Genomic DNA, 26,564 nt, shown 5'->3' on the forward strand with positions numbered 1-26,564 from the left:
TCATATGTTGAGGACTACCTGTATTTGGAATATATAATCCTAATTCACATTCCCAACAAGAAAGACATTGGCTGGCCATTCAGTATGAATGAAAACAAATCGAATCAATTCACATAGTTCACTTGCTGAAATGAGCAAAGATCACTTTGATTCTCATTATCTTTTCTCCCCTCTTTCCATTGTACTCTGCAATTATCTTACACATATGGGAGGGGGGAGAGGAATAAATAGATTTTTTTGTCTTAGGAAGAAAACTCATTACTGTTCAATGCATGTCAGAATCTGAAAAGGAAAAGGCTGACCAGATCATGCGTAACTATCAAAATTGACAGAGGCAGTCTGGTATGATTAATGAAACAGAGAATACTTTTTTGAAGCAATCACAGGAAAAAAAATAGACAATTCAGGTGTGGAAAAAAATAGTCAAATCCAAAAAGTTACATTGATCAAAGGAAAAATTCTGAAATCCATACTAAGATAATTTTCAAACAAATTTAAATATCACAAAATAAGTTCTTTAAAGGTCTGCTATAAGATATTTAAAAAATGATTTTTAATAATGCACTGATCACAGAATCCACGTTTAAGATGAAATGTGGGAGGTTACAAAATACTCAATTTATTCTAAATCAATTGCTATGATAGTTTCTGAATTTCTAGCTTTCCTGAAATAAAAGATAAAGAGTCAAACATAGCTGGTCTCATATTTTACTAAGCAATTTAACTATTAGTTAAATCTGTCTCCAATGTAAACCAAACAAGCTCCGTCATACTGGAAAAAAACAGAAGAAACTGAAGTTTGAAAATGTATAAAGCCAAAAAAAAATGATATATCACGTTAAAGCAAAATGTAGTAAAAGCTAATTGAACATTTTTACTTATTTCCTTTATTAACGTAGTTCCTATTTACCAATCAGTAAAGCTGGGAATTAAATGGTATACTGGAACAGACACTCGAAGCATGGAAGATATGGCATATTCAGGAAGGAGAACAGTTGGAAAAGTATCCTGTTACCATTCATTTGTCTTTAGAAATGCAAAATTACATATATTCATACATCCAAATTCAGAAACACTTATGGCTCCTGCTGACTGCTATTTTCAAGATAAACACTTGTTACACCAGAGAATAGACTCCAGAACTGGAGTGCCAGCTGAATAATTGCCTCCAAAGGTCTGTGTTGAGTCCTTCACGGAAAGCAAGACACGAGAAGCAGCTGTAGTTCTCAGTTTTCTTTATTCTGCGTTCAGCTTACAAGTAGATGGCTTCAGCAGCTCCCAAAACCTCTCAGCTTCTTATATAGACATTTCCCGGGTCAATGCGATACTTTTCCCGCGCCAGCACCCGCGCATGCGCATGGCGCTGGCGACAGCCTGTCTGGTCCCGGGCAGCTTTGCACCTGCCCGGGATCGCCTGCAAACGCCCCGAGCCGTTTGCAAGGCTCGGGACATAACACCCCTTTCCCCCGGGCTAAAACTACTACCAACATATAATCATTATTTTATACAGTGTTCTGCTTCTCAGTGCTCCTACCGTTACCTGGCTTTTGTTTAGCCAGCAATGTTATGTAATCCTCTAAGTATTTAGGAGACTTCCTTGCTCTCTGTGACCTTCTCAGCTCTGGGTTTCTGACAGGTGTTCCCTGACTGAGGGGTGACAAGAGCCTGTTCCCCTTATCATGCCTTGGTGCCTTCCAAGGACTTTGCCCCAATGCCTGGCCTGCTTGCTCGCCCACCGGGCTCGTCAGGCCAGGGCTTCTGTCACTTTGTGACCTGGTTGACCTGCCTAGCTGTAGGCCCTCGGGCCCCTTGAAGTGATAGCCACTGCTGGGCGTCTCTATAGAACCTCCTAGGCCCGTCCACGACCTGTCAGGAGGCTGTCCAGTCCCTAAGCCCTGTTCTGTGTCCGGGCTCGTGTGGATCTCTGTACCTTCCCAAAACTCAGTTACTCCCTGATTTGGGCTAGAGGTGTTGCGGTCGGGACTTGGTTCCTCGACCACCTCCCTGTAAGTTTGACCCCCTGTAGGATTAGGGGTAAGGTCAGGCCAACTCTGGGGATTGTGTGCCAGCTCTCTTGCGGGGAATGATTTGTTGGGATGCTCCCGGGTATCCTCCGTGACTGGAGTGTTGTGTGATGTGTGTGGAAAGTGAGTGTGCCCCCGGGGTGACTCCCTGGCTGGAGTAGGCGTGAGTGCCTGTTGTGTGGGTAAGCTCCATGAATTCCTTTTCGGAGCACTTGCGGAAGCTTGAAATGGGCCGTCAGTGGCTCCATCAGTGGAGATGGGCAGCAACTCGTGCCCTTCCCTTTGCTCCAAAGGGTCCCCCTCCCCCCCTGGAAAAGACCCAGGAGTCTCATCTGAAAGGTCCCGCCTAGGGCGAAGTTGGTCGATGTGCCGACGCAGGACACGACCGTTGTCCAGGGCTACCTCGTAGGAGAGAGGACCTGTGACCTTGGAAATAGAAGCGGGGACCCATGTATGACCAGGCCCGTAATTGCGAGCCCAAACCGGGGCACCCACAAGTAGTTGTCTAGGTGCCCTAGGAAGTGAGGTAGATGAAGGCAGTCTGTCCGGATGCAACCGGTCAAGTTTAGTAGTAAGTTGATGCCCCCAACGAAGTTCAGCTGGGCTTCTCCCTGTAGAAGTAGACGGTGTGGTGCGATAAGAAAGGAGAAAGTCAGCCAACCTGTGATGCCAGTCCCCATAGGTGAGTCTTTTCAATGTGTCCTTCGTGATGCGCACCATACGTTCAGCCACACCGTTGGTGGACGGGTGGAAAGGTGCAGACGTGGCATGACGAATCATGTTAGCCTGTAAGAAAGCTTGGAATTCGGAGGAAGTGAATTGAGGGCCGTTGTCAGACACAATGACATCTGGAAGCCCGTGTGCAGCAAAAATCCCCCTCAGTACCTGAATAGTCTTTGCAGTGGTGGTGGATGAGACAGGTACAACCTCAAGCCATTTTGAATGGCTGTCAACAAGGACCAAGAAGAACTGGCCCTGAAAGGGCCCAGCGTAGTCAATGTGCACCCTAGACCATGGGGACTGTGTTTCCTCCCATCTATGCACGGGAGCTTGGGGCATCTCTGGGCGAGATCGTTGGCACAGGTGGCATGCATGCACTTTAGCCTCAATATCTTTATCTAAAGCAGGCCACCACAAGTGGCTGCGTGCAAGAGCCTTCATACGAACAATGCCAGGATGACCCTCGTGGAGAGATTCTAAGACCCTAGTCCTCATTGAGGTGGGAATGACAACTCTGTTTCCCCAAAGCAGACAACCCTGAGAAAGGGACAGCTCGTTCCTTTTGGACCAGAAACTCTGAAACTCAGGACTAGGGCAGTGCTCAGGCCAACCAGACAAAACCCAGGAACGGATACGTGAAAGTGTGTGATCTGTACCTGCTTCAGCGGCAACATCCCTGGCACTAAGAGGAAGCTCGGGCAAGGCTTGGATTGATAGAATGTTGACAGCTGGCGCAGGGTCAGCTTCTACTACTGGCAGAGGCAATCTACTGAGGCCATCAGCATGGCCCATTTCTTTCCCAGGCTTGTGGAGTAAAGAAAAATTATATGCAGATAAAAAAATAGACCACCTAAGCATTCTGGGGGAAATGATCTGGGGAGTCTACTTACGTGTGGTAAACAGTCCCAGCAGAGGCTTATGGTCAGTGAAGACCGTGAAATGCCTGCCATATAGAAAATCATGGAATTTTTTAATTCCAGCAACAACAGCCAGAGCCTCTCTGTCTATCTGAGCGTAGTTGCGCTCAGCAGAAGACAATGTTCTGGAGTAATATGCAACAGGAACCTGAGTTCCATCAGACCTGAGGTGACTCAGGACAGCTCCTACCCCGTAAGGGGACGCATCACAAGCGATGCACACAGTCTGTCTCCCTGATTGTCTAAGAATAAGTGAATCTGGAGGACAAAGTGAAGATCTAGACTACCAGCACATTCCTTTGATTGGTTTTCTTTTAATTCAAAGCTGCTAAATAGGAAAAAGGAGATGTGTGTTGGGGGGGGGGCAATCAAACTCATTGGAATCCACTTTTCTCTGTAAAAATACTAGTGGAAAAAACAAAGAACATTTTTGTAGCCTCAATCCTCCTATGCGCCTTGAAATATTCACCTTGCAATGACAAATTCACCAGCAACTGTTTCATCACTATAAATAAATTGTCTCTTGACAAACCAGATTTTATACCTTCGAGCATCTTGCATTCTGTACACAATCATAGATTCATGCTGCATTGGATTTGGCCCTTAGTATTTGTACAAAACATTGCATGAAGTTCAGACTTCCCTTGCTTACTTACTCCCATACCTGCAAACAAATCATTGTTATGGGGATCAAAATAGCCATCACCATTTTGTCCAATCCCCTTCCTCAAAATAAAAAGAAAAGGGACCTCTACTACTGGAAACAAATTTGAACAAAGTATGTTGTGCTAAAGCTGGTAAGGATCTTCAACTCTAAAATGACTCTTTAACCCAAGCAAATCTACTGTGTATAACATAATGAAAATGCTAATAAAATCTGTAGTGTCATGTTGCATTTTGCCCCTTTGATATGATAACCACTTGCTTTAGAAATCCATCTGGAGAAAAGATGGAGAAAATTAAGAAAAAGAGTCTCTCTTTGAGGGAGATTGGAGGTTCAGAAATGTGAAAAATAAAATAAAAAATGCTTTCACTGTATAGTACATAAAACATGACATGAGGAAGAAAGCATGTCCAAATAACATAATGCTTAAGAAGAAGGTTCTAAAAATTTATGAGCACATTTGTCAATGCACCTGGGTTACAACATTTCACAGTATATCCTGCAATCTTGTTTTTCTATGACTTTATGTAAATTTATGAGGTTCCCCTTGCTTTATGCTAGGGTTATGTTCTCCCAAAACCTCTTACAAAGCTTATATTATAATACTATGTATTATAAATTAATTATATTATATTATTTATAAATTTTATATATTGTATTATATTATTATATGCAATTATATATTATTAGTATTTTGCAGAGCTTAAAGAAAAAATCCAAGCCTGCCCTTTCAAAATGTTCTTAAGACATAGGCTGCATTCTTAAGTCATGATTGAAGCCAACGGTGAATAAACTAATATTGCAAAGTAGTAAACTATTCGTGGCTTGATTGGCCAACTTCTGGTTTGTTTTCTTTTCTTTTAGCACTCTTCCCTTTAACTATAGTAAATTGATTAGAGACTTGGTTGTGGATAAGAATAAGCCAGGGACCCACAATAATCTATGCTTTTCTATTTGAAAACATGCTAAATTGCAGTTGAAATTACTAGGCCAATAGCAAATCATAGTTTAGAATTACTTATTTCCTTAAAATAAGCCTTTGTTTATTTACATTATGGCTTTGCAAAAACTGCCAATGAAACCAGGTTGAAAACCTCTATTTTTAAACCACTACCAAATGATTTGTTTGCTGGAATGTCGAAGCTCCCCCACTCCAGCTTCAAAAACAAAGCTGTTCAGGTGTTTGTCATTTAAGGAAACAAGATATAGTCCCAGGACTGTTTAAGCCTTAAACAGTCTGCAGCCTTCTCATATCTACTAATGCTGCTTAACAGGTTTGTTATTAGGCTTGCCTATGTGGTTATCTTAATTAAAATAATTAAAACCACTCCCCAGCACCATAACCACCATCAGGCTCACAGCAAACTGAAAGACATTATTTTAAAAAACCATGGGACAGACCAAGACTTCCGGGATGCAAAAGCTTGGCACATGCAGGTGAACCTGAGTGTTTGTTTATGCACCAACCCATTCATATCTGCATTATGCTTTAATCTCAGGTTCCCCAAATTGCGTTGTCCTACTCAACTGGAGATTAATAAGCACTCCAGCTGAGGAAGGCTGCTGTAGAGCCACTATAAAGTAGCATAAAAGAATCAAGATGTGCCTTTTGCACTGGAATCAGCCCTCATTCCTCACTGGATCTTTTACATGTATTTGAGCTTTGATTAAGGAAGTGCTGCATCTATAAACAGGAGCTTTTGGATTCTCATGGGAGTGGCAGGATAGGTGAAATAAGGCAATGCTTTTATCCAGTTCTGTTTGCAAACACAGCCCACGGAATATTATTCAAGCTCCTCCCTCTAACTCAGTGGTTCTCAACCTTTCTAATGCCGTGACCCCATAATACAGTTCCCCATGTTGTGGTGACCCCCAACCACTTATACATCACCGGGTGCCAGGGGCGTGGCCAAAGAAAAGGGGGAAAAATGGCGGACAGCCTTGTTTGGCGACCCCTGTGAAATGGTCGTTCGACCCCAAATGGGGTCCCAACCCACAGGTTGAGAACCATTGCTCTAAGTTGTCTATGACTGCATTGTCAAAATTCAGAAGTCACATTTACAGTCGTATGAAAGGTATTATAAGCATGCTGTCATTATTAGAGGATAGGAAACAAGAATACTTGTTCTAATTCTGAAGATCCAGATAAAGATCATGTGAGATTACATATGGCTAACCATGTTTATAATACTCTATGGGATTAGAGAAGATTCCCAATGCTGTGAAATAAAGTGATTAGTCAATTTTATTTTATAATTATATTTATAATTAGAATTTATATTTTTATTTTTTCATAAACTAAACGTTGTTTTATTTCAGATATTTCCCATCAATATAAAGGAGAAAGTGAGTGGATGGAGCACAGCCCATGTCCCCAACAACTTTCATACAATTCATGCAATTATTGACTGCTTGAAGTGGGTTTATGTATGAACACCAGATTCTATCTAATTTTATATGCCCAGAAAAACATGGGTGGGAGGGGGAAGAGAGAAAAGGAGTCATTGCTTGTCCTGCACTACATGGTCATATGATCATTCTAGAAAGTACAGTTGGAGAAGCAACCTCTAGAATCTAGATTAAGGGGGTCAAACTCGCCACATCACGTGACGTGTCGTGATGTATTGTGACTTCTTTCATATGATGCAACCAGCCCACAAGCTGGCAGTTTGACATCCCTCCTCTAGATAAAGGATTGTGAGACTAATCAGAGATACAACAGATCAGACACTGCATGTAGCAGTTACCCCTTCCAGTCTGAAATAACAAATTCAGCAGCAACAGTAAGAGATATATAAAAATAGTATTCTTCCAAATATTATGAGCTCTGGAAAGGACTGCAGACTACATAGTGGCCTTCCTTGAACGCTTTTAATTGTTGAGGGATTTTCTACATTCTTGTCACTAAACTGTGGCATATATCAGGTCATACAATAGGCTTTTTTCCCTTGTTAAACGAATGGCACAAGAGGCCTGCAGTCCCACCACTAACAAGCACCTTGCTTTAAGCATTCAATTTAATTGCACTATCTTATTAACTTACACACTGGTGCATTAATCACTGAAATCATAAATTGAAAATATATTTAAATCAGACATTGGGCAATATTCAAATTTGCCAGGTATGCAAGTTTTAAGATATCAAAACAGATGCCTTAAATATGTATTAAGAACTGCAGTGTTACCACTCCTATAAGATCAACCAATTCAGCAACTCCTAATTGACTATCAAGGGGCAAAAAAGCAGGTGAGAAGAGAAGAAGAAATCATACAACCTTAATATGTTAAGTCACACAGAGCAGCTTCTAGTGACTGAAACATGACTAACTTCTGCTGAACTATACACTAAAGGAGTGTTGGCTTACCTGAACGCCTCTTCTCAGCATGATGATGAAGAATCCACCAATGGATTATTTCAGTCCATTGGTGGATTCTGCCCAATTAGACTAAGTTGTCAAGTTGTCACGCCCGCCTTTCCTTGACTGGGACTTCCCCGTTTCATCGATGGCGTAGCCAATGACAACAGTTCGACGTGATGACTCTCAGAACAGGTACAAGGAAAAAATCAAGCCCCTGCCACAGACCTAACTAACCTCTAGAGGGGAGGGCATGGATTCTTCATCATCATGCTAAGAAAAGGCATTCAGGTAAGCCAACGCTCCTTCTCCAGCATGATGACTGAAGAATCCACCAATGGGACATACCAAAGCTCCTGGTATCCCTATGGAAGGGAGTCAGTTGGGGCCTGTAACTCTGATGCCGGCACTACCTGCTGGAGGATCCGTTTACTGAAGGCGGCCTCAGAGGAGGCAAATTTGTCCAAACGGTAATGCCTAATGAAAGGGGAAGGTGAGGACCATGTCACAGCCCTGCAAATGTCCTCAATGGACGCTTGAGTTGCCCACGCTGCTGATTTGGCAGCACTGCAGGTGGAGTGAGCCGTCACGTGACTAGAACAGGCAGGGCAAGTGATAGCACCTGCTATGCAAGCCCTGATCCACCTACCTATTGTGGAGGCGGATACCTTTTGCCCCATGGATGAAGGCTGAAAGGATACAAACAGGGCTTCAGACTTACGGAAGGTCGCCGTGCATTTGATATAACAACCCAAGGCTCTACGTACATCCAATGAATGCCATTGCTGTTCCAAGTCATGTGACGGACGGGGACGGACGAGGACAGAAGTCCAGAATGATCTATGGAACACTGTGTTTATCTTAGGGATAAAGGAGGGATCTAACTTAAGAACCACCCTGTCCTCGTGAAACGTGCACAGGTCCTTCCTGATCGATAAAGTGGCCAGTTCCAATAGGCGCCTGGCGGAGGTAACGGCTATCAGGAAGGAGACCTTAAATGACAGAAACCGCAAGGAACAGGTTCTAATGGGTTCAAAGGGTGAGGAAGTTAGTGCCTGTAGAACCCGGGGTAGCTCCCAGAAGGGATACCTGTGAACTATGGGAGGTCTGCTATTGGTGACTCCTTTAAGGAAGGAGCAGACCATAGGGTGCTGGGACAAGGACTCTGAAGAGTCCCAGGAAACCAACGTGGAGAGAGCCGCTATCTGTCTATGAATGGTGTTGGGCGACAGCCCCTTGTTGACACCTTCCAACAAGTAGTCTAATACCCTTGGAATGGTTACCTGGGACAGACTCACGTGATTCTTGTCACAACAGTGACAGAAGTTCCTCCAAGTATGATTGTAAATACGATTAGTCGCCGGTCTCCTGGCAGCCTGTATCATGTCAATCACCCCTGACGAATATGACTCCTGAGTCAGGGTGTGGCTTTCAAGTGCCAGGCGGCCAACTGTAGCCATTGGGGATCTGGATGTTGTAGATCCCCCTGCGTTAACCGTATCCAACTGTCGGGAATCCGCCACGGAGCTGAGGTGGAGAGTCTCACTAGGTCTGCGAACCACAGTCTTCTGGGCCAGTGAGGTGCAATAAAGATTAACCCCGCCTGCTCCTCCAGGATCTTCCTGACAACTGCTGGAAGCAGAAGTAATGGGGGAAAGGCGTACAAAAGGCCTTGCGGCCACGGGCTGCATAGGGAATCTGTCCCCTCTGCTCCCCGAGATGGGAAGCGTGAAAAGAATCTGGGCAGCTGGGTGTTCTCTGGTGAGGCGAACAGGTCCACAATCGGATGACCAAACCTGTCCGAGACCTCCCTGAAGATATCCGGGTGTAACCTCCACTCTGAATGGTCCACTATCGACCTGCTGAGGAAGTCTGCCTGACAATTCGCCTCTCCCGAGATGTGCTCGGCCCTGATGGAAATCAGGTTGCTTTCTGCCCAGTAGCCCAATGCCCGAGCCTCCGTCATGAGTGTCCTGGATCAAGTGCCTCCTTGCTGATTCATGTGAACTTTTGCAGCCACGTTGTCCATTAGGACCAGCACATGTTGCCCCTTGAGCACTGTTTGGAAGTGCTTGAGAGCCAGATGGATCGCTCTGAGCTCCAACCAATTTATGCTGTGCCTCAGGTCTGCCTGTGACCACTGTCCCTGAGCCATCTGAGAGAGAAGAGACTTGCATCCGTGGTCACAAGAATACGGTGAGACTCCTTGAAAAGAGACCCCTTGCGGATGGCCGAGGATGTCCACCAGTCGAGAGAGAGACACACCTGTCGAGGGACATGCACCAACTGGTTGGAGGTACTGGTGTGTTGTCTCTGGTATGGGAGCAGAAACCACTGAAGGGGCCGGGCATGTAGTTGGGCCCACGGCACTATCGATATGCAGGATATCAACTTCCCCAGGAGTTGGGAAAGGATAGCTAGTGTCACTGCCCTGCTCCTGCGCACCCTGAGGGCCAGGTCTCTGATGCTACTGCGCCGATCCTCTGACAGAAACACATGGCAAGAGTCCATGTCTATTACCGCATCTAGGTGTAACAGACGGGTCAAGGGAGATGTCTGGCTCTTTTTGAAATTTATCAAGAACCCGTGGTTTTGGAGAGTTCCGATAGTGAGGACCAAGTCTGACTGGGCGGTCGTGACGGAATGGATTGGATCAGTATGTTGTCCAGGTAACACTGGATGCGCACCAGGACCAATCTCAAGTGAGCTGCCAGCACCCCCAGGATCTTGGTAAAGACCCCAGGGGTGGAGGAAAGGCCAAATGGTAGGGCCCTCTACTGGAAGTGGTGGTTGAGATAACAAAACCGCAGAAATCTGCGATGCTCTGGGAGGATGGGAATGTGCAGGTATGCCTCTGTTAGATCTATTGAGGTCATGAGATCCCCTCGCCTGACACTGCCCAAGATGGAATGGAGGGTCTGCATTTTGAACTTCCGGTACTGGAGATGGAGGTTCAGACCCTTGAGGTCGAGGATTGCTCTCCATCCCTCTTGAGGATTTGGGGACTACAAATAGGATGGAGTAATACCCTTGTCCCGCCTGGTTCAGGGGGACCTCTTCTATGACCTTGATGCTCAGTAAGCGTCAAATGGCGTCCTCCATGAGCCCTCTTTTTATTGGGTTTCTCATGGTTGGACAAGAGACAAAATGGTCTATGGGCGTGGATTTGAACTCCAGGGACAGGCCTTCTCTTATGGTGCGCAGAACCCAGGAGTCTGTGGTTGTGTTTTCCCATTGGCGGATGAAAAGAGTGAGTCTGCCGCCAATGGGGGGGTCCCCCCTAAGTCACTTGGTATGACGGAAGGGATGACCCCCTCTGCCACGAAAGGAAGACTTGTTCTGGGTCTGATACCGGGACCTGTCCCTATAGTTCGTCCTATCAAATGTACGTTCTGTTTTGGGAGCTGAAGGCTGGTAGGATTGTCCTGTCTCTGCTATAGCGCCAGTCCAAAAGGACTGACAGCGACCATACGGGAGGAAGCGCCTGTTAGCTCTCCTCGTCAAATGAGAGATGACTTTCGTGATACGGAGTTAATGCCTCCCCAAATAATCTGCCTCCCTTGAAGGGGGCAGTGGCCGCTCGCCACTTGTTTGCTTTCGGCCCTCCAATTTTTAAGCCAGAGTAGCCTCTGAGCGACTATGCTGGAAGCCATTGCCTGGGCCGAGTGTTTGGCTGAGTATAAGGAGACATCCGCCATATACTCAGAGGTTGCTATGAGTTTGGTCAGGTCCTGGTGAACTCTGACCTCCTCCAGGGGAATTCTGTCCTGTAGTTGTCTAAGCCAGGTAAGGGAGATTCTAGCAAAGAATGAAGTGGAGATTGCTGCCTTCGCTGCCCATGCAGGTGCCTGGTGAACTTTGCGCAATGCTAGTTCAGATTTCTTATCTTCCGCCTTAAGGGCGTCAGAAACATCTGCTGGGAGACTGGCTGCTGAGAAAAGTGGGGCTAGGGATTCATCCACTTTGGGCACCTCCAATAAGTCCGTCAAAGTTTGGGCCATGTCCACAATCTTGTGCTCAGCTGCTCCCTGAGATGGCTGAGCTGCCGGTGATTCCCATTGTCCCTGAATGTTCTTCAAGAACAAGGGGGGACAGGGTCGGACGTGAGCTTACCCGCTGCACAGGCCCTGCGCAGTAAGGAAGGAAAAAGAGAGGTATTGAAGAGCTCTGCCATGGGCTGGGAGTCTTGTGGAGGCTCCTCGCAATCTGACCATCGATCTGCACCTTCGTCATAATCCAAAGTACTGGAAACCTTGGAATCTGGTGAATGGGATGGGGAGACCACGTCGGAACGATCAAGTGTAGGTTGTAATGAGGTAGTGGGTGCTGATGAAGACCTCGGTATGGGTGGCGTTTGATGATGATGACCCGATGAGGCCATGGCTTGATGAACCGCCTGCGATATCAATGATTGCAGCTGGTCGGCAAAGGAAGGCCCTTGCTGAAGTTGAAAGCCTGCAGCAGACGGTGTGAATGTCGCTGTGGGTGCCATGGAGGGGCCTGGCAATTCAAGATCCTCCCCAAAGAGAGGTGGTCCTCCCTGACCAAAGGTCTGAATCGAGACCTGCTGATGCTCACGCTCTGGTGACCACTCCCTTGATGAAGCCAGAGGCTGTGCTCCTACCTCAGAAGCTGCAGGTGGGAGGAGGTGAGGCATATGACCTTGTCCAGCTGACAGGCGTTGGGCCTGGGAGAATTGCTTCTCCAGGGCTCTGTGTGTGCGATCAGTCTGCTTGTCGCTTGCCTTGCTTGCCTTCCTTCCCTATTTGGACTTAGCCTTGGCCTTTTCTTTAGGCGTCTCTGGAACTGGATCAATTTGGCCGGATTGAATGTCAGTGTCCAGAGACTGTGGCTCAGTGAGTTCTGCCATGGCGATCGAGAAGTGTCCCAGATGAAGCTCTGGAACTGGCTCGCTCTGCAAGAGATGTCAATTGCCCCCTATGGAGGGACTGACTGCACATGCATTAGCGTGAGTGGCCCACTGGCTAAGCCGGACTCACACTGGGCGCCTCAAGGTGCTCGTCACCAGGGCTAAAGACAACCCGTATGCCAGTCCTGTGGCCGAAGTGGTGACAAATCACACGCGTCTCACAATAGTGGCAATGGTCAGGTCCTGGCAAGCAACCACTAGATGCAGAGTGGCAGAGGCTAAGGTGAAGGATTGTTAGGCAATAAGGGCCTAGTTGGCAAGAATCCACAAATCTTGTTGTGATTGCAAAAACTTAACTTAATTAGATCAGACAATCCTAGATTTGTGACTAGAATTGATTCCAAAGGAAAAATACCTTGTTTAGTTTAAATTAGTGTGAATAGATCACACAAAATGGCGCCCATCACTGAGAGGCAAATTCTAGAAGGTTCCTGAAGTTTACTAATGCCTCACAAAATGGCGGCCACACCTAACCCTTGGGGAGGGATAGAAGAAACCTGGATCGGTGTAACAAGAACCCCCCCCCAGCAAGGTTTTAATGACTTAGGTCCCTTAAGCTGAAAAGGATATGCTGGCTGGTTCGCGCCTAAAGCGTTTTAGGCAAGACTGTGCTCACGGCACTTTATTGGGGCCTCGGTCAATAAAGGCAGCCAGAGGGAGGAAATTAGAGGATCGTCCTCTTCTTGCCCGCAGCGCTGCTGATTCGATAAATTTGGCCCTACAGCTAGACCGAAGGAGCTGAGCTAGAAAGGAAGAGAAGCCACCACCCCCCAATGATCAGCAAGGGGCTGGGAAGGAAACCAGCTGGATGCTGGGCTGTAGGGAGAGGAAAAAAACTCCACCCTCCAGAATAGGAGAGAAAGGGACTTTATTTCCCCCCCCCCCGTTGCTTAAAAGATTTAGGGAATGAAATTCCCTGTAAGGAACTAATCAGAGGCTGGAAGCCTCCAATTCTCCAAAATTGAAGGATCCACTAATGGGTGAAAAGTTTCTAATAGTCTAACCTGCCTGAAGAGACTGAGAGTCAAGTTATCACGTCCTCATGGGTGAAAGACTAAGTTGAAACTGGGAGGTCCCAGTCAAGGAGGGGCGTGACAACTTGACAACTTAGTCTGATTGGGCAGGAGGACTGAAATAACCCATTGGTGGATTCTTCAGTCATCATGCTGGAGAAGAACCTGTTTCCTCTACTCTTCTTATACCTCCCTATATGCTGCTTAAATAATAACACCCAGATATGCCATAATAAATACAGTGCAAACTTTCATTGGTAACAGCCTTCTTCATTCATGGCATGAGGTTGCCTGGAAGTACAATTTTCCTTCAGTCTACCTTAATCCTCACAAGGGTGTTTATACTGTATATTTGTATGTGAGAAAAGAACCACAAACCATATATAGGATAATGGTCTCATTTCTCTAAATCTCAACATATATTCAGATGCTAAACCCTATATTTTCCTTGTTCATCATCTCTTCTCATTTTTCAATATCCATGCAATGTGGCATAGCATTGCAAAACTCCCTTAAAATTATTTGTTCAAACAGACCTAAAGTTAAGATTGATACAAAATTCATGTACACTGGAACTACCAGTATAAGGGATTCACCTAATAGAGAATTACTTATACATTTGTTTTCTTCTCTCTTTTAAATGCCAGGTGAAGTGATTTAAATGTAAACAAGTCTATGTACAATATAAAAACAGATGTATGTAAAGCTATTTGAAGATTAAGATGAATGAGCAATTAATTTTAACATACCTTTTATTTTTACAAATCAAAAGAAAAAAGAATGTAAATTTTGAGAGAACAGTGTAGTTGTTTTATGCTGATTCCTTCAAACACCATAAATGAACAGCACATTGGGAATTTTTACTTCAAAAAGTGAATTGGGCCAGGACAAAAACTGTTGGGTAGGGAACCAAATGCAGTATGTAGTCACCATGATTATTCTGCATGTATTCAATGTTATTTGTAACAATTCAACAGCAACATTTAAATGGGATTTAGGAACTACCCTCAAGACTTTGGAAGACAGCAGGTGACATCTGAATCAAATTTGCTTGTAGAAACCGAGAAATTTCCAATTGTGATAATCAAAGTTTTCAATTATTCACAGCTATATAGCAATTGAAAGACTTTTCATATTTTATAAGTGGTCAGGAATAAATATTTGTAACCCTAAAGGAATTAGTTGCAATCTTTTAGGGAGAATGCCAGTTTATGCATAGGATATCCTCCAGATTTTGTATTACAGTTTCTTCAATATCTTGCTATTGGCTATGCTAACTAATGTTAATATGAGCTAAAGTACGGATTATATGAAGGGCATAAAGTTGCCTAATTTAATAAAACCTTAGTTCAGAGTATGCCTTATTTGCATACATTGCTCAAATTTATAAAGGAACTCACCACAAATTACTTTTTAATATTTGCATGAGAGAGCATATAAAAAGGTGATTGTACTGAAAGTAGCAACTGAACCAGCTGAAAACTACTTTTCTGTATGTATGACACTGTAAGGAGCTCCTGGATAGAGATAAATGTGTTATTTCAGCTGAGCCAGATGTTATTGTCTTCTCAAAAGTGTGGTTTATGGCTAATGCCAAGACATACTTCTTTTCATAAATCCTGCATTTATATAACACATGGTTTTTAGGTTACATGATCATGTCTAGCATTCTCCATGCGCACTAAAGGCTTCCACTTCAGACTAAAAGTGGTTTTATTCAAGTTCTACATTATAATAAAGATGCTTGCTTTCACTTCAGATAGTCTGCCTATATATAAGAACAATGTGAGCTCAAGTAAAGTTTTGGTTTGTATTCATAATACTGAACTATGATGAAATTTATGTATTAGCCAGCCCAGCTAATTTATTATGTCTACTTCTGAACTTTAAATTTCCCAACGTACTGTACCATGCTACTTTTTCAAAGCAAAAGAAACAGGCAAGTATTACTAACGTTCAAGCTCCTGGTCTTCATAAGCTTAGGTATCAATAATCTTCAATAATACAAATACATTAGAGCAGACATGTCAAACTCACAATGTCATGTGACGTTGCACGACGTATCGGCACTGTTTTGCCATTGCTGGCAATGGGGTGAGTGCGGCTTCCGTGTGACGCATCCAACCCGTGGGACAGCAGTTTGACACCCCTGCATTAGAGTTTCTACGTATCTCTGATTCACATATAGTAAATATACCTTTAGAAAGCAGAAGCTAAATGTTTCATTTTATACCTAGACAGCCAGATGCATGGTGTAAAGGGAAGGAGGAGGAAAAGGGAGCAAATTAAAATACATATGCATATAATACACAGCACTAAGCATCCACATTAATACAATCCATATTTAGAAACTGAAATCATCTTGGGTGTATGTACATTTTCTATAGACTGAATGTTGCATTTTACTAACACGCCAGACAAAACTGAGCTTTTATATCTGTATGAGTGTGTTCTTGCTCTCTATTGTAATAATGATTCATATGCAGCATATTTTTGCTACAAAATAACAAAAGAATAAAATTCAGGAAATTGTCAGATGATTCACAAGTTAATTGGTTAGTATGCGAGCCAGTTCAGAGCACTGGTTAAGGCATCAGGCTAGAAACCAGGCACAAAGCCAGCTGGGTGACCTTGGGCCAGTCAGTCTCTCTCAGCTCTAGGAAGGAGATAATGGAAAACCACTTTTGAAAATCCTTGCCAAGAAAACTACCGTCTTCTATGATCACTTTCACCTGAATGGTTAGTAAGCAACATAGCATTTGGTTTTTCTTCACTGAAATGGACTAGGAAACAAAATCCAACTGATTTTGCTATAGATTCATGATACAGATTTCAACAAATCATCATTTTTCGTTTATACAATGAGTGATCACAGGTAAAATTGCCCACATTGAAATTTTTATTAGCAACTATTATTATACTTGTTATCCAGAAAAGGAGTGGATTGGACATTAAAACGTTCTCTGTGATCTCACATCGAAGCCTTGTTCACAGAACATGCTAAAGAGACTCCTGATGAACAAATCATAGTTGGGGCTTTGTTCATACAATGTGCTAAATCAAAAAAAAAGCATGATGATTAGTTCAAACAAGATAGTGTAATTTGTTTGCTTCTTCTTAGCCACTTTGAGTCATTATTCACTGTTTATATTTTCTGTGTTTTGCAAACATAGCCAATTAAATCTAGAACAGGCAAGTAAATTAAATTCACCTCCCAAATGTGATGTGTATATCAAACCATGAGTTCTGACTTTCAGGTGAATTTCAACATTTGGGGGGAGGGGAATAGTCAATAAGTATTTTATTGCCAGGAGTTCCCCATTCCCACCATGGCTGACAATATCCTATTTCTTGTGATGGGAGTGAAATCCAAGAAAAGCCCAAGGGCACAATCAGTGAGAGCTTCAAGGTATTTTTCAGAAACAGACTGGAGATTCATGTCTTCAGTGAAGCTGGTCCAAAGATTCTTCCCTTTAAAAAATTAGGTTTTCACGACTAGCTTTTGGGGCAGTTGGTCTGTCTAGGAGCTACAGATATTTTCCTGGGTGGACATGGCAATCTCTATCTCTGTCACACTATCTGGGCAGATAGCAACAGATAAATAACAGAGTCGGAGTTGGGCAGTGTCTAAAATCAAATAAGTTAAACAATACAAAAAATTAAAAACTCTCTCATACCCTCAAACACCATCACAAAATTACAAATGCCAGGCTCTCAACTCCTCCCCTCCTTAGGTTTTTTTTTGGGGGGGGGGGAGGCCAGGTCTTATTTATTTTGGCAAACCACTGCTGTTTCCACCACATCCAAAAGTTAGTTCCAGCATTCTCTTTTGTTCTTTAAATTCTTAATTTCTCTTTTTAAAGGCATAACTTCTCTTTTGAGAAACTCCTCAATTATATCCAACCACAACTTTCTCAGTCCACCCTTTGGAGGCTTTAGACACAAGGTAATTAGCACTTACATTGTCTTTAATCTATTAACAATCAACATATTCAGAAATGCAGTTTCTTTCTTTGGGGATGAACTGAGTGCAGGTAGTCCTTACTTAACTACAGTAATTGGAACCAGAATTTCCATCATTAAGTAATGTAGTCATAAAGTGGCACATTACGGGATCACATTTCATAGCAATGGTAATTCTCATTGTAAAAACTATTTAGAATTAGAATTAGAATTATTTATTGGACAAGTGTGATTGGACACACAAGAAATTTGTCTCCAGTGCATAAGCTCTCACTGTACATACAAGCAACAAGTGATACATCATGATTATGATCATAAAATACATTCATCATAAATCATAAGATACAATACTCAGTGATGGTCATGGGATACTAAATAAGCAATCAACATAAATCATACTAGGACTATAGATAGTACATCATTGAAAAGCCACTTGGTCTTGCTAGAGCTGCTTCTAAGCTTATTTTTTTCCATCATTTTCAAATCACAGCTTCAAGTACCCAGGAAAAAGCTTCCATGGCATTATCAGAGATTGAGATACTGTATAAAACTGAGCATCATCCATGCACTGATTTACCTTAGTGAACTGCATTTAAATATCCATTTTAAAAATGCATGAATTAAATGGATTAAATTGAGTGACATTTGAATCACATTCAATTAGCCACAAAGAGATACCTGTTTAATCTTCAACTGATTCATGATATATAAATCTGCTCTACACTGTTTTACAAAACATCTTCAGATTATGGTTTAGAGTCAGGGATCTAGCTGTAGATTTGCACACTCTTTCTATACTTTGTTCAAACTTTTTCCTGATCTTCAAAACATCACTGGAGGCTTTCAAGAAGAAACTGGACAACCACTTGCCAGAAATGGTATAGGGTCTAATACTTGAACAGGGGGTTAGACTAGATGACCTCCAAGGTCCCTTCCAACTCTGTTATTCTATTATTCTGTATAAGATTAAGAGATTGGTTAAGAATATATAAGTCCCATTATTTCAAATCAAAAGCCTATTTAGTTTGACATTCCTTTCCCACACAAATCAATAAATGCCTGCAGGAAACTTACAAATAATGCATTAAATGCAGCAGCAATCTTCCCCTTGTAATCTCCAACAACTGGTATTGTGATGCACACTACCTCTAATAATGGAAGTAATACATACCAGTCAAGACTAGCAAACCCTTATTCTCATGATAATGTTTTTTAAAACTAAGCAGTCATATGGCACTTGCATTTGAATCCTAAAACATTATTGAGTATTACCAATTTTATACCAATAAGTATCATTTTACTGATACATCCAGCAGAGTTCCAAAGAGTGGAGCACAGGATTTTTCTCATGTCTCCTTCTCCTTGAAGTTCTAAATCTCTATCTAGATGGTGAGAATTCCCTCAGAATACTATGGAAGACCACAAGAGGAAAGACAGTCGGTGAAAAATTATTTCTGAGAGACACAGTTTCAAATCAATGATCTTGCTGAGTGTCTTCCCCAAGGATCAAGGTTCTATTTAAAACCAGTAGGTTCAATCAAGAGTGAGTGAGTGAGTGAGTATTAAATGTACAATATGAAGAAAAATAGAAAACCAGATTCAAATTTTTATAATTGAGATGTTTTCCTAGCTATTTAAAACATATTAGAGCAGTGGTTCTCAACCTTTCTAATGCCGCGACCCCATAATACAGTTCCCCATGTTGTGGTGACCCCCAACCACTTATACATCACCAAGTGCCAGGGGCGTGGTCAAAGAAAAGGGGGAAAAATGGCGGACAGCCTTTTTTCGTGACCCCGGTGAAATGGTCGTTCGACCCCAAATGGGGTCCCGACCCACAGGTTGAGAACCACTGTATTAGAGCTTTGATTTAAATTACTCTATGAAACAGAAAAGTATTAGATATCACCAATTAGGATAATTATTAAAAATCCTGCATGAAAGTTTAATCACTGGAATAAGTTTACCTTGAGAGAAATATGTTTACCAAACATTTCACTATAAGTAGATATTGCTAGTACAGGTAGTCCTTGACTTATGACCACAATTGAGCCCAACATTTCTGTTGCTAGGTGAGACAGTTGTTAAGTGACTTGTCCTATTTTACGGCCTTTCAGTTGTTAAATGAATCTGGCTTCCCCATTGACTTTGCTTGTCAGAAGGTCACAAAAGGTGATTGCATGACTCCCCCCCCAGGACACTGCAACTGTCTTAAATATGAATCAGTTGATCATGTGACCATGGGGGTGCTGCAATGGTCATAAGTGTGAAAAACAGTCATAGGTCACTTTTTCGGTGCTGTTGTAATTTTGAACAATCACTAAATCAGTGGTTCTCAACCTGTGGGTCAGGACCCCATTTGGGGTCAAACAACCATTTCACGGGGGTCGCTAAACAAGGCTGTCCGCCATTTTTCCCCCTTTTCTTTGGCCATGCCCCTGGCACCCGGTGATGTATAAGTGGCTGGGGGTCACCACAACATGGGGAACTGTATTATGGGGTCACGGCATTAGAAAGGTTGAGAACCACTGCACTAAATGAACTGTTGTAAATCAAGGACTAACTGTTATCGTCAGTATAGGACGGGGTAGGGAACCTTGGCTCTTTTATGACTTGTGGGCTTCAATACCCAGAATTCCAGAACCAGCCATCCTGACTCAGGAATTCTGGGAGTTGAAGTCCACAGGTCATAAAAGAGCCAAGGTTCCCTACCTCCTGGTATAGGATATATATATAAATATTCTGGAAAAACAGAATCCATTTTTTTACTCTCCACCTAAAAAAGTATACATTGTAACTTGTTGCATATGAATAAATGTTTGAACACACTTTGATAAAGAAGTGCAAAGTAAGCAAATAATTGGAAAAAAATAATTGACTGCCAACTTCCAAAGAAAACTCTCTTAAGTACTGTAACTAAAGACGAAAATGAATTCAGGATTGTAGAATTCTTACGCCAAACATTCCAGAAAAAACGAAAATATATATACACTAAATATATATTGTTTTAACTAAAATAAATAGTTAGGACTAAAATTTTCTTAGTTAAAAGCCAAGATGAATTCCTCCACTTGACTGTAATTAGTATACATTTCATGGACAAGCATTTTTATGTCAAAGAAATTCCTTTTTTGATTGCTCAAAATATACTTTAACTGAATTGCTACCAAATTTAGAAACTGTACAGCCCACTGATACTGGATACATTAATGCAAACCAAAGTGATTTTGCCTGATTTAGCAATACAAAGCAGTTACTTTGTTTTTATAACATTTTTTTTTCTTCCTTGTGTTTTTCCCAAGTTCAGGGCCGACTTTTAATAAAAAAAACATTTAAATTAGGTGTCAGAGAACAATGCCTATTTGGGGTATTTTGATGTAAGTATGACATCATAAAGATTAGAAATAATCCTCTGGGTTAAATAACACTACACCTCAAAACTTTTAAGATTTAAATGATTGTTAAGTTTAAGTTTTAAGAAAAGCAGATTCTTGGCTGAATGTTTAAAAAAAGCTTCTTGACAGTGTAACTGGTCTCCCAGATAGGCGGTGAGCTGTTCTTCATTGTACACATTCAAACAGAGGCTAGACAACCATCTCTCTGGGATATTTTCACTTGGAGTTTTGCAATAAGGAGCTGGACTCATTGGCCTAACTCTATGATTCTCTCTAAGGAACACTTTAAAAACCACAATAATTACTTTTTTTAACATTGGAATGAACTAGTGGATCAATTAACTTAAACCCCTACAGGAATATTGTAACCCCTTTTTTTCTAATTATCAGGTGTGAAAGATTTCTTTTGTTTAAAATTAAAGCTGCACACAGATGTTACTGTATATCTAAAAACAAGTGAAATCTCCAAACAAAACACAATGGTCTATTAAATAGCAATTCTGGTAAGTAAAGATTTCAAGAAAAAGGGGAATACCAGTAATAACTACTTTAAGAGAATGCACTATTAGCCACAAGTATATTTCTCCAACTAATTGAAAAATTACAACAATTAACATTCATTAGTGTGTCAAAACTTCAGTTTGCTGAGGACTGCTAAACTGAAGACAAACCCTAGGCTATTTCATAGGTTCTTATGTATAAAAATATTTTTTTCCTGCAAGTAATATTACAAATGGGAAGCAAAAAAAGACAGTTGACTCCCTTTTTGGTAGCAGCCTTTGAATTACTATATAATTGTCAGAGTCTACTGGAGTTGGGTGGTTTAACACAGAGATACATACACACAGATACAATCAATTTCTATAAAAGAGCAAGGGGAAAGAGAATAAAGATAAAACCTGGTATACAACTGAAGCATTTTTTTTAAAAGAAAGAAACCAAAGGCTTGATTTTGGCTGCTTGAGGGCAAGCTATTTGAACTAATGCAATCAAGGCCAAAATTGTAAAATCAAATTATTTAAAGTGCAGATTGTGCAAAGAAGAAACAGTAGATCATATGGTATACTCAGGTCCTGCAAGAAGATTGCACAAACTGAATATAAACAATGTAACTGTCACCCAACTTATTCACTAGAACATCTGTAAAAATTATCATGCACCAGTAATAAAACATTTGTGCTCAAGAATGAGCATGTTAAAATATTCTGGGGTTTCTGAATACAAAGTGATAAATTCTTGGGTCATAACACACCAGATTTAACTGTGGTTGAAAAGAAGAAAATGTGGATAACTGATGTGGCAATAAGAGGAGATAGTAGAATAGAAGACAAAGAATTGGGAGAATATCACAAAACATCAAGATCTAAAAATCTAAATTAAAAGATTATAGCATAAAGCAGCTGTGGTGGTCTTAGTGACCATACCAGCATGCCATACCAAAAAATCTTGGACAGTACTTAGAATACCTGCACATTGAAAAAAATTCCATCCATGAATTGCAAAAGGTCACACTGCTTGATCTGTTGATACATTACAACTTCCTAGGTTCTTGAGAAGAATTTTATGCTTATAAAGGCCAACATTAGATAAAGAACTGGCAGCTGTGACTTCACATTGTTGTGAACAGATAATAACTTTCACAATCATCAAACAACAACATATCCCTATTCCAGGTCCTTGGGTACAACTCGATAGGTGGATAAAAACTCTTGAATTCAGTCTAAACATCTGGCTGATTGCTTGACGAACCATAATATCATAACACTCCTTTTGTGGTAGTGCTGGGGATTGCTGCAAGAACACAAGAGACTTTATAAACAAAATGGAATACAAAACAAAATGTATGATTCCTCAGCACATGGAATACCAACTACAAATGAAGAAGAAAAACACCCTATATATCCTTATAAATGTAGAAGACCCCATAAGGAAATACCCCGTTCTGGCATCTTTCCTCAAATCGTCCTGTACTTCTTGCATCAATGCAAATGTTGGTAATCCGAACACACACAGAGTGGTGTATTAACTAGGAGGGAGACCGACTCTTTATTTATATCCAAGACTAATGATCTAACTACCGATCGGGCCACATACTAGCCAAGCACATTTCAGCAAATTCACGCCAGAAACTCCTTCTTAAAAGTTGAATAAAATGACTAGGACTGCATATGGAAATGTACGTGATTGTCTGATCACTCCCTCTAGTCAAGGAAGGGAACAAATGTTCAGCGTAGTTTGTCTGGGTAAACCCCCCAGACAGACAAACTCTTCCCAGAAGTCTGTTTTGCCAAGTGTTACGTTTCACAAGTCAGGCAAGTCTCCCCTCTCTCCTCCCGCTTCTCCCCCCACCTCCTGGGTTACAACTATTAAAATAAAAGGAAATTAGATCTGCTCTTTTCCCAACCCCTCCACCAAAGCCGATGCCAAAAGTTTGATTCAGCCTCCTCCGAACTCCTGGGAAATCTCCGCGGCTGAGGCCGCAAAGCGCTAGGAAAGTAAAAACTTTTGTCTCGCTCTCGAGGCACACAGGCTGAGCTCGTCACGCAAAAAGGCCAAGGGAATCCTTTCCTGGGAAAAGGCAGGCGCCCCGAAATGCTAAGTTGACGAGGAGGGGAAGGCGGCACAGAACCGCCCTCCGCTTTAGTTCAGAACTTGTGCTTTGGAGGAGACACAACCTAAGGCGCTTCCTGCCTTTTCTCCTTCTCTCCTGCCCTGACGTACAGGACACCCATCCTTCCCTTGCACCGTCTCTCCTAGACGAGGCGGCCGAAGCTTTACTCGCCATGGCTACAGCCACCCCACCCGCAAGCCTTGCCCCTTCCCGCCGCCACGCACGCTCCCAAGCATAGCGCTTCCCACCGCCCACTCGGCTCGCCCTCGCGGCCCCCCACGCACGCCTCCTCCGTTCCCATTCTCGAGTTGCAAAGAAGTTTCCGTCTCCACAACAATAGGGTCCCTCTTCCCGAAGCGCGGGATCGTAACAGCCGGCCGGGGGGGGGAGGCAGAACGTACCCGCGACAGAGCCCAAGTTGCACCGAAGTACCGAGGCGGCCAGCAGGAACAGGACCAAAAGCAGCGGCGGCGGCGGCGGCGGCGTTGCCGCCTCCATGTTGTGCTGCAGCAGCAGCTGCCCGCGGACTGGCTCAGGCAGGCTCCATGCCCCGTGTGCACCGCGCTCGGGAGCGAAGGAGGCGGCGCTCCCCAGAGCCTCCTCCTCCTTCTCCTCCTCCTCCTCGTCGGTGCTGTAGCTCTGGGAAAGAGAGAATGGGAACGGGGTGGGAGCCTCCCGCCGCAATCCAACCCGAGGAGGAGCGGAACGGAAGCCAAGGAGGCGCTCCGCCTCTTTCCCGGCTTGGGACACCCGCGCGCGCCCCCAGATGCCGCTGTCCCCGCCTGTGCCGGCGCGCCTGCTTGAGGAAAGAGCGCCAGGTGTGAAGTTCGCCATTCAGGTTTTAAATTCAACAAGTCACCTCCCATAGAAAGGAGGAGCGGCGGCGGCAGCAGCCGGGAGTAGGGCCGGGGGAGAAGTTGCCTACAAACCGCTTCCCTCTTTAGGGGGCAGTCTTAACCTGGTCAAGTTTCCCTCAGATGCGTTTGCTAAAGAAATTTTATTTCTGAATCCCCTTCCTTTTGGCAGGTCATGGAAGCCCAGTTCCCAGGAGCCTGGGGTGGGGTGGGGTGGGGGGCTGCCCGTTGCGCCCTCTGAGCTTGTTTTCTTGCAGACGTTTCATTACCCAAACTAGGTAACATCCTCAGTGCTAGTCAGGCTAGTAAGGTGACTGCCTCCTCCTGAGCGAGCCCGACAGCCTCACTGGGTCACCAGTAAGGGCTTAATGTCCACCAACTACTTAGCCATTGGTAAGACTCGAGGAACAAAAGGCTGTTTTGATGGCTACATTCTGCTGGCAGGAATTTTGAATCTTGGAAAGCTGCCAGACAGGAAGATGGTGACTGGGGCCATCACTGCATTTCATTCCGTTCCTGGAAAGCCTGCCGCACCTGTCTAACCCTTGGCAAGCCCAAGGTGGCTGTAGCACAGCACATATGGTGCATTGCTCACTAACAAGTATGCTTTGCATTTTAAGCACCTTTGCTACTGTAGGGGTAGGCAGTGTGCCACAGACACCACCCTTGGCGCCATGAGGCTCTCTGCTGCATCTGACTTATTATTTTTAGATTCTTATAATTAGGAATAAAATAATAGGAAACATGTATGCTGCAAAGTGCCAGCCTCGTCTGTGTCTTTTTAAAATAAGGCAAACTGTTCTGTAGGGGAACATAGAAAAGATCCTATAGTATAGACATTTTAAACAACAAGGGGAGAGTGAAATACAGCCAAGGCTTTTGTTTTAAATTTGTTTGCTTCCTAAAAACTAGAAATTAGATCAGTTGCAGAGAATGGTGAGTACTAATCTCATCCATTTGCCTTGTGTGCAAGTGTATTCCTATGCAACTGTCTGAGCCCATAATGGCACAATAGAATGGCACTCCCAAAACCCTGAATGTGCTCACCAGTCTAGTATAATATTGTGTCCCTCCACTTAGATATTTGTGGAATAATACTGTACTGCTATTGACTAATGTTTTCAGAGTTATTTATGCATTAACAGTTTTGTGACAAGTAAAAACAATCCACACCGCTATATTTCTTACCTCAGATAAAAGCATTTTTCTAGTACCCTAAACAAATCCAATAATCCACTCTCTGTTTCCAAAGAACATAGAAGCAGACACATTCTTTAAGAGGGCCCACGTTCTGTCAATCTACTCCTGTCAAAACCTGAAAGCAGTCTAGATTAGGCCATAGATTTAATGGCTAGACACATGGCCTAAAGCCAGACTGGCATTTGGGCAACCTATTTGAACAGGAATGCTTATTTCAGCTTTGGTCCAATTGGAAATGGTTATATTTGAGTTGGCTTACTGTGTTATAAATAATTCAAAGCCCAGGAAGATAGAAAATGAGCATTTCCTTATTTTAGATTTGTTGTTTATGACCCTACTGAAATATATCAACTTCAGACTTCTCTACAGTTTGTAACTTTCATAGTGAGCTAAATGCACAAGTCCTTAGGATTCCCTGTGGGACATAAAAGACCAGGAAAAAAAAATTACATTGTTCATTTGTCACCTGAGAAGTTGTGCATCTTCCTCAGTCGAATAGAACCAAAAGGGTATTTCTTATTTCTCTCCAAGAATGAAATATATTGGGCAGAAAATGGTACAGCACATTGATTCCCAAGCAAAGTACTTGAGAAGGAATGACTCTTTGGCCCCAAAGCTTTCTGTTTTTAACTGTTGTGATAAAATGTGTTTTGCGTGAATTTGTGAATTTTACCAATTTTAAAGTTTGCAATATTTTTTAGTATTATAAATGTAATATAAGTGTATATTTTTATACAGACTCATGTAGAAAGTAGGATCAAATGGTAAAGCAGTTTCTAAAAAGTATAAAGTTGGGAAGAGGGCTTGGAGCATGTACCCATTATCAATCTATGCAAACATGCCTGCTTTGCTATAAAATAAAGACAAAAACTCAAACTGTTTGCTTGTTTCACAATGTTTGTAATCGTTTTACAAGT

The 26,564-nt window shown here is 42.7% G+C and overlaps 1 protein-coding gene across 2 annotated transcripts in view; it reads right to left on the reverse strand.

The window, feature by feature from the left end:
- The window catches only part of LRP5 (LDL receptor related protein 5), a 136,759-nt gene extending 112,458 nt beyond the window's left edge, over positions 1–24,301 (reverse strand). The window contains exon 1 of one of the 2 annotated variants that reach the window (XM_039331262.1): positions 23,995–24,301. In XM_039331262.1, the coding sequence (XP_039187196.1) occupies positions 23,995–24,091 (97 nt within the window). In that variant the 5' untranslated portion in view covers positions 24,092–24,301. The remainder of the gene's footprint in view (positions 1–23,994) is intronic. The other variant, XM_039331261.1, reaches the window with a different exon arrangement.
- Between the last annotated feature and the right edge of the window lie 2,263 nt (positions 24,302–26,564).

Source organism: Crotalus tigris, unplaced genomic scaffold, assembly GCF_016545835.1.
Source record: "Crotalus tigris isolate CLP2741 ecotype Arizona unplaced genomic scaffold, ASM1654583v1 scf7180000024436.1354646, whole genome shotgun sequence".
Taxonomy (NCBI): Eukaryota; Metazoa; Chordata; class Lepidosauria; order Squamata; family Viperidae; genus Crotalus; species Crotalus tigris.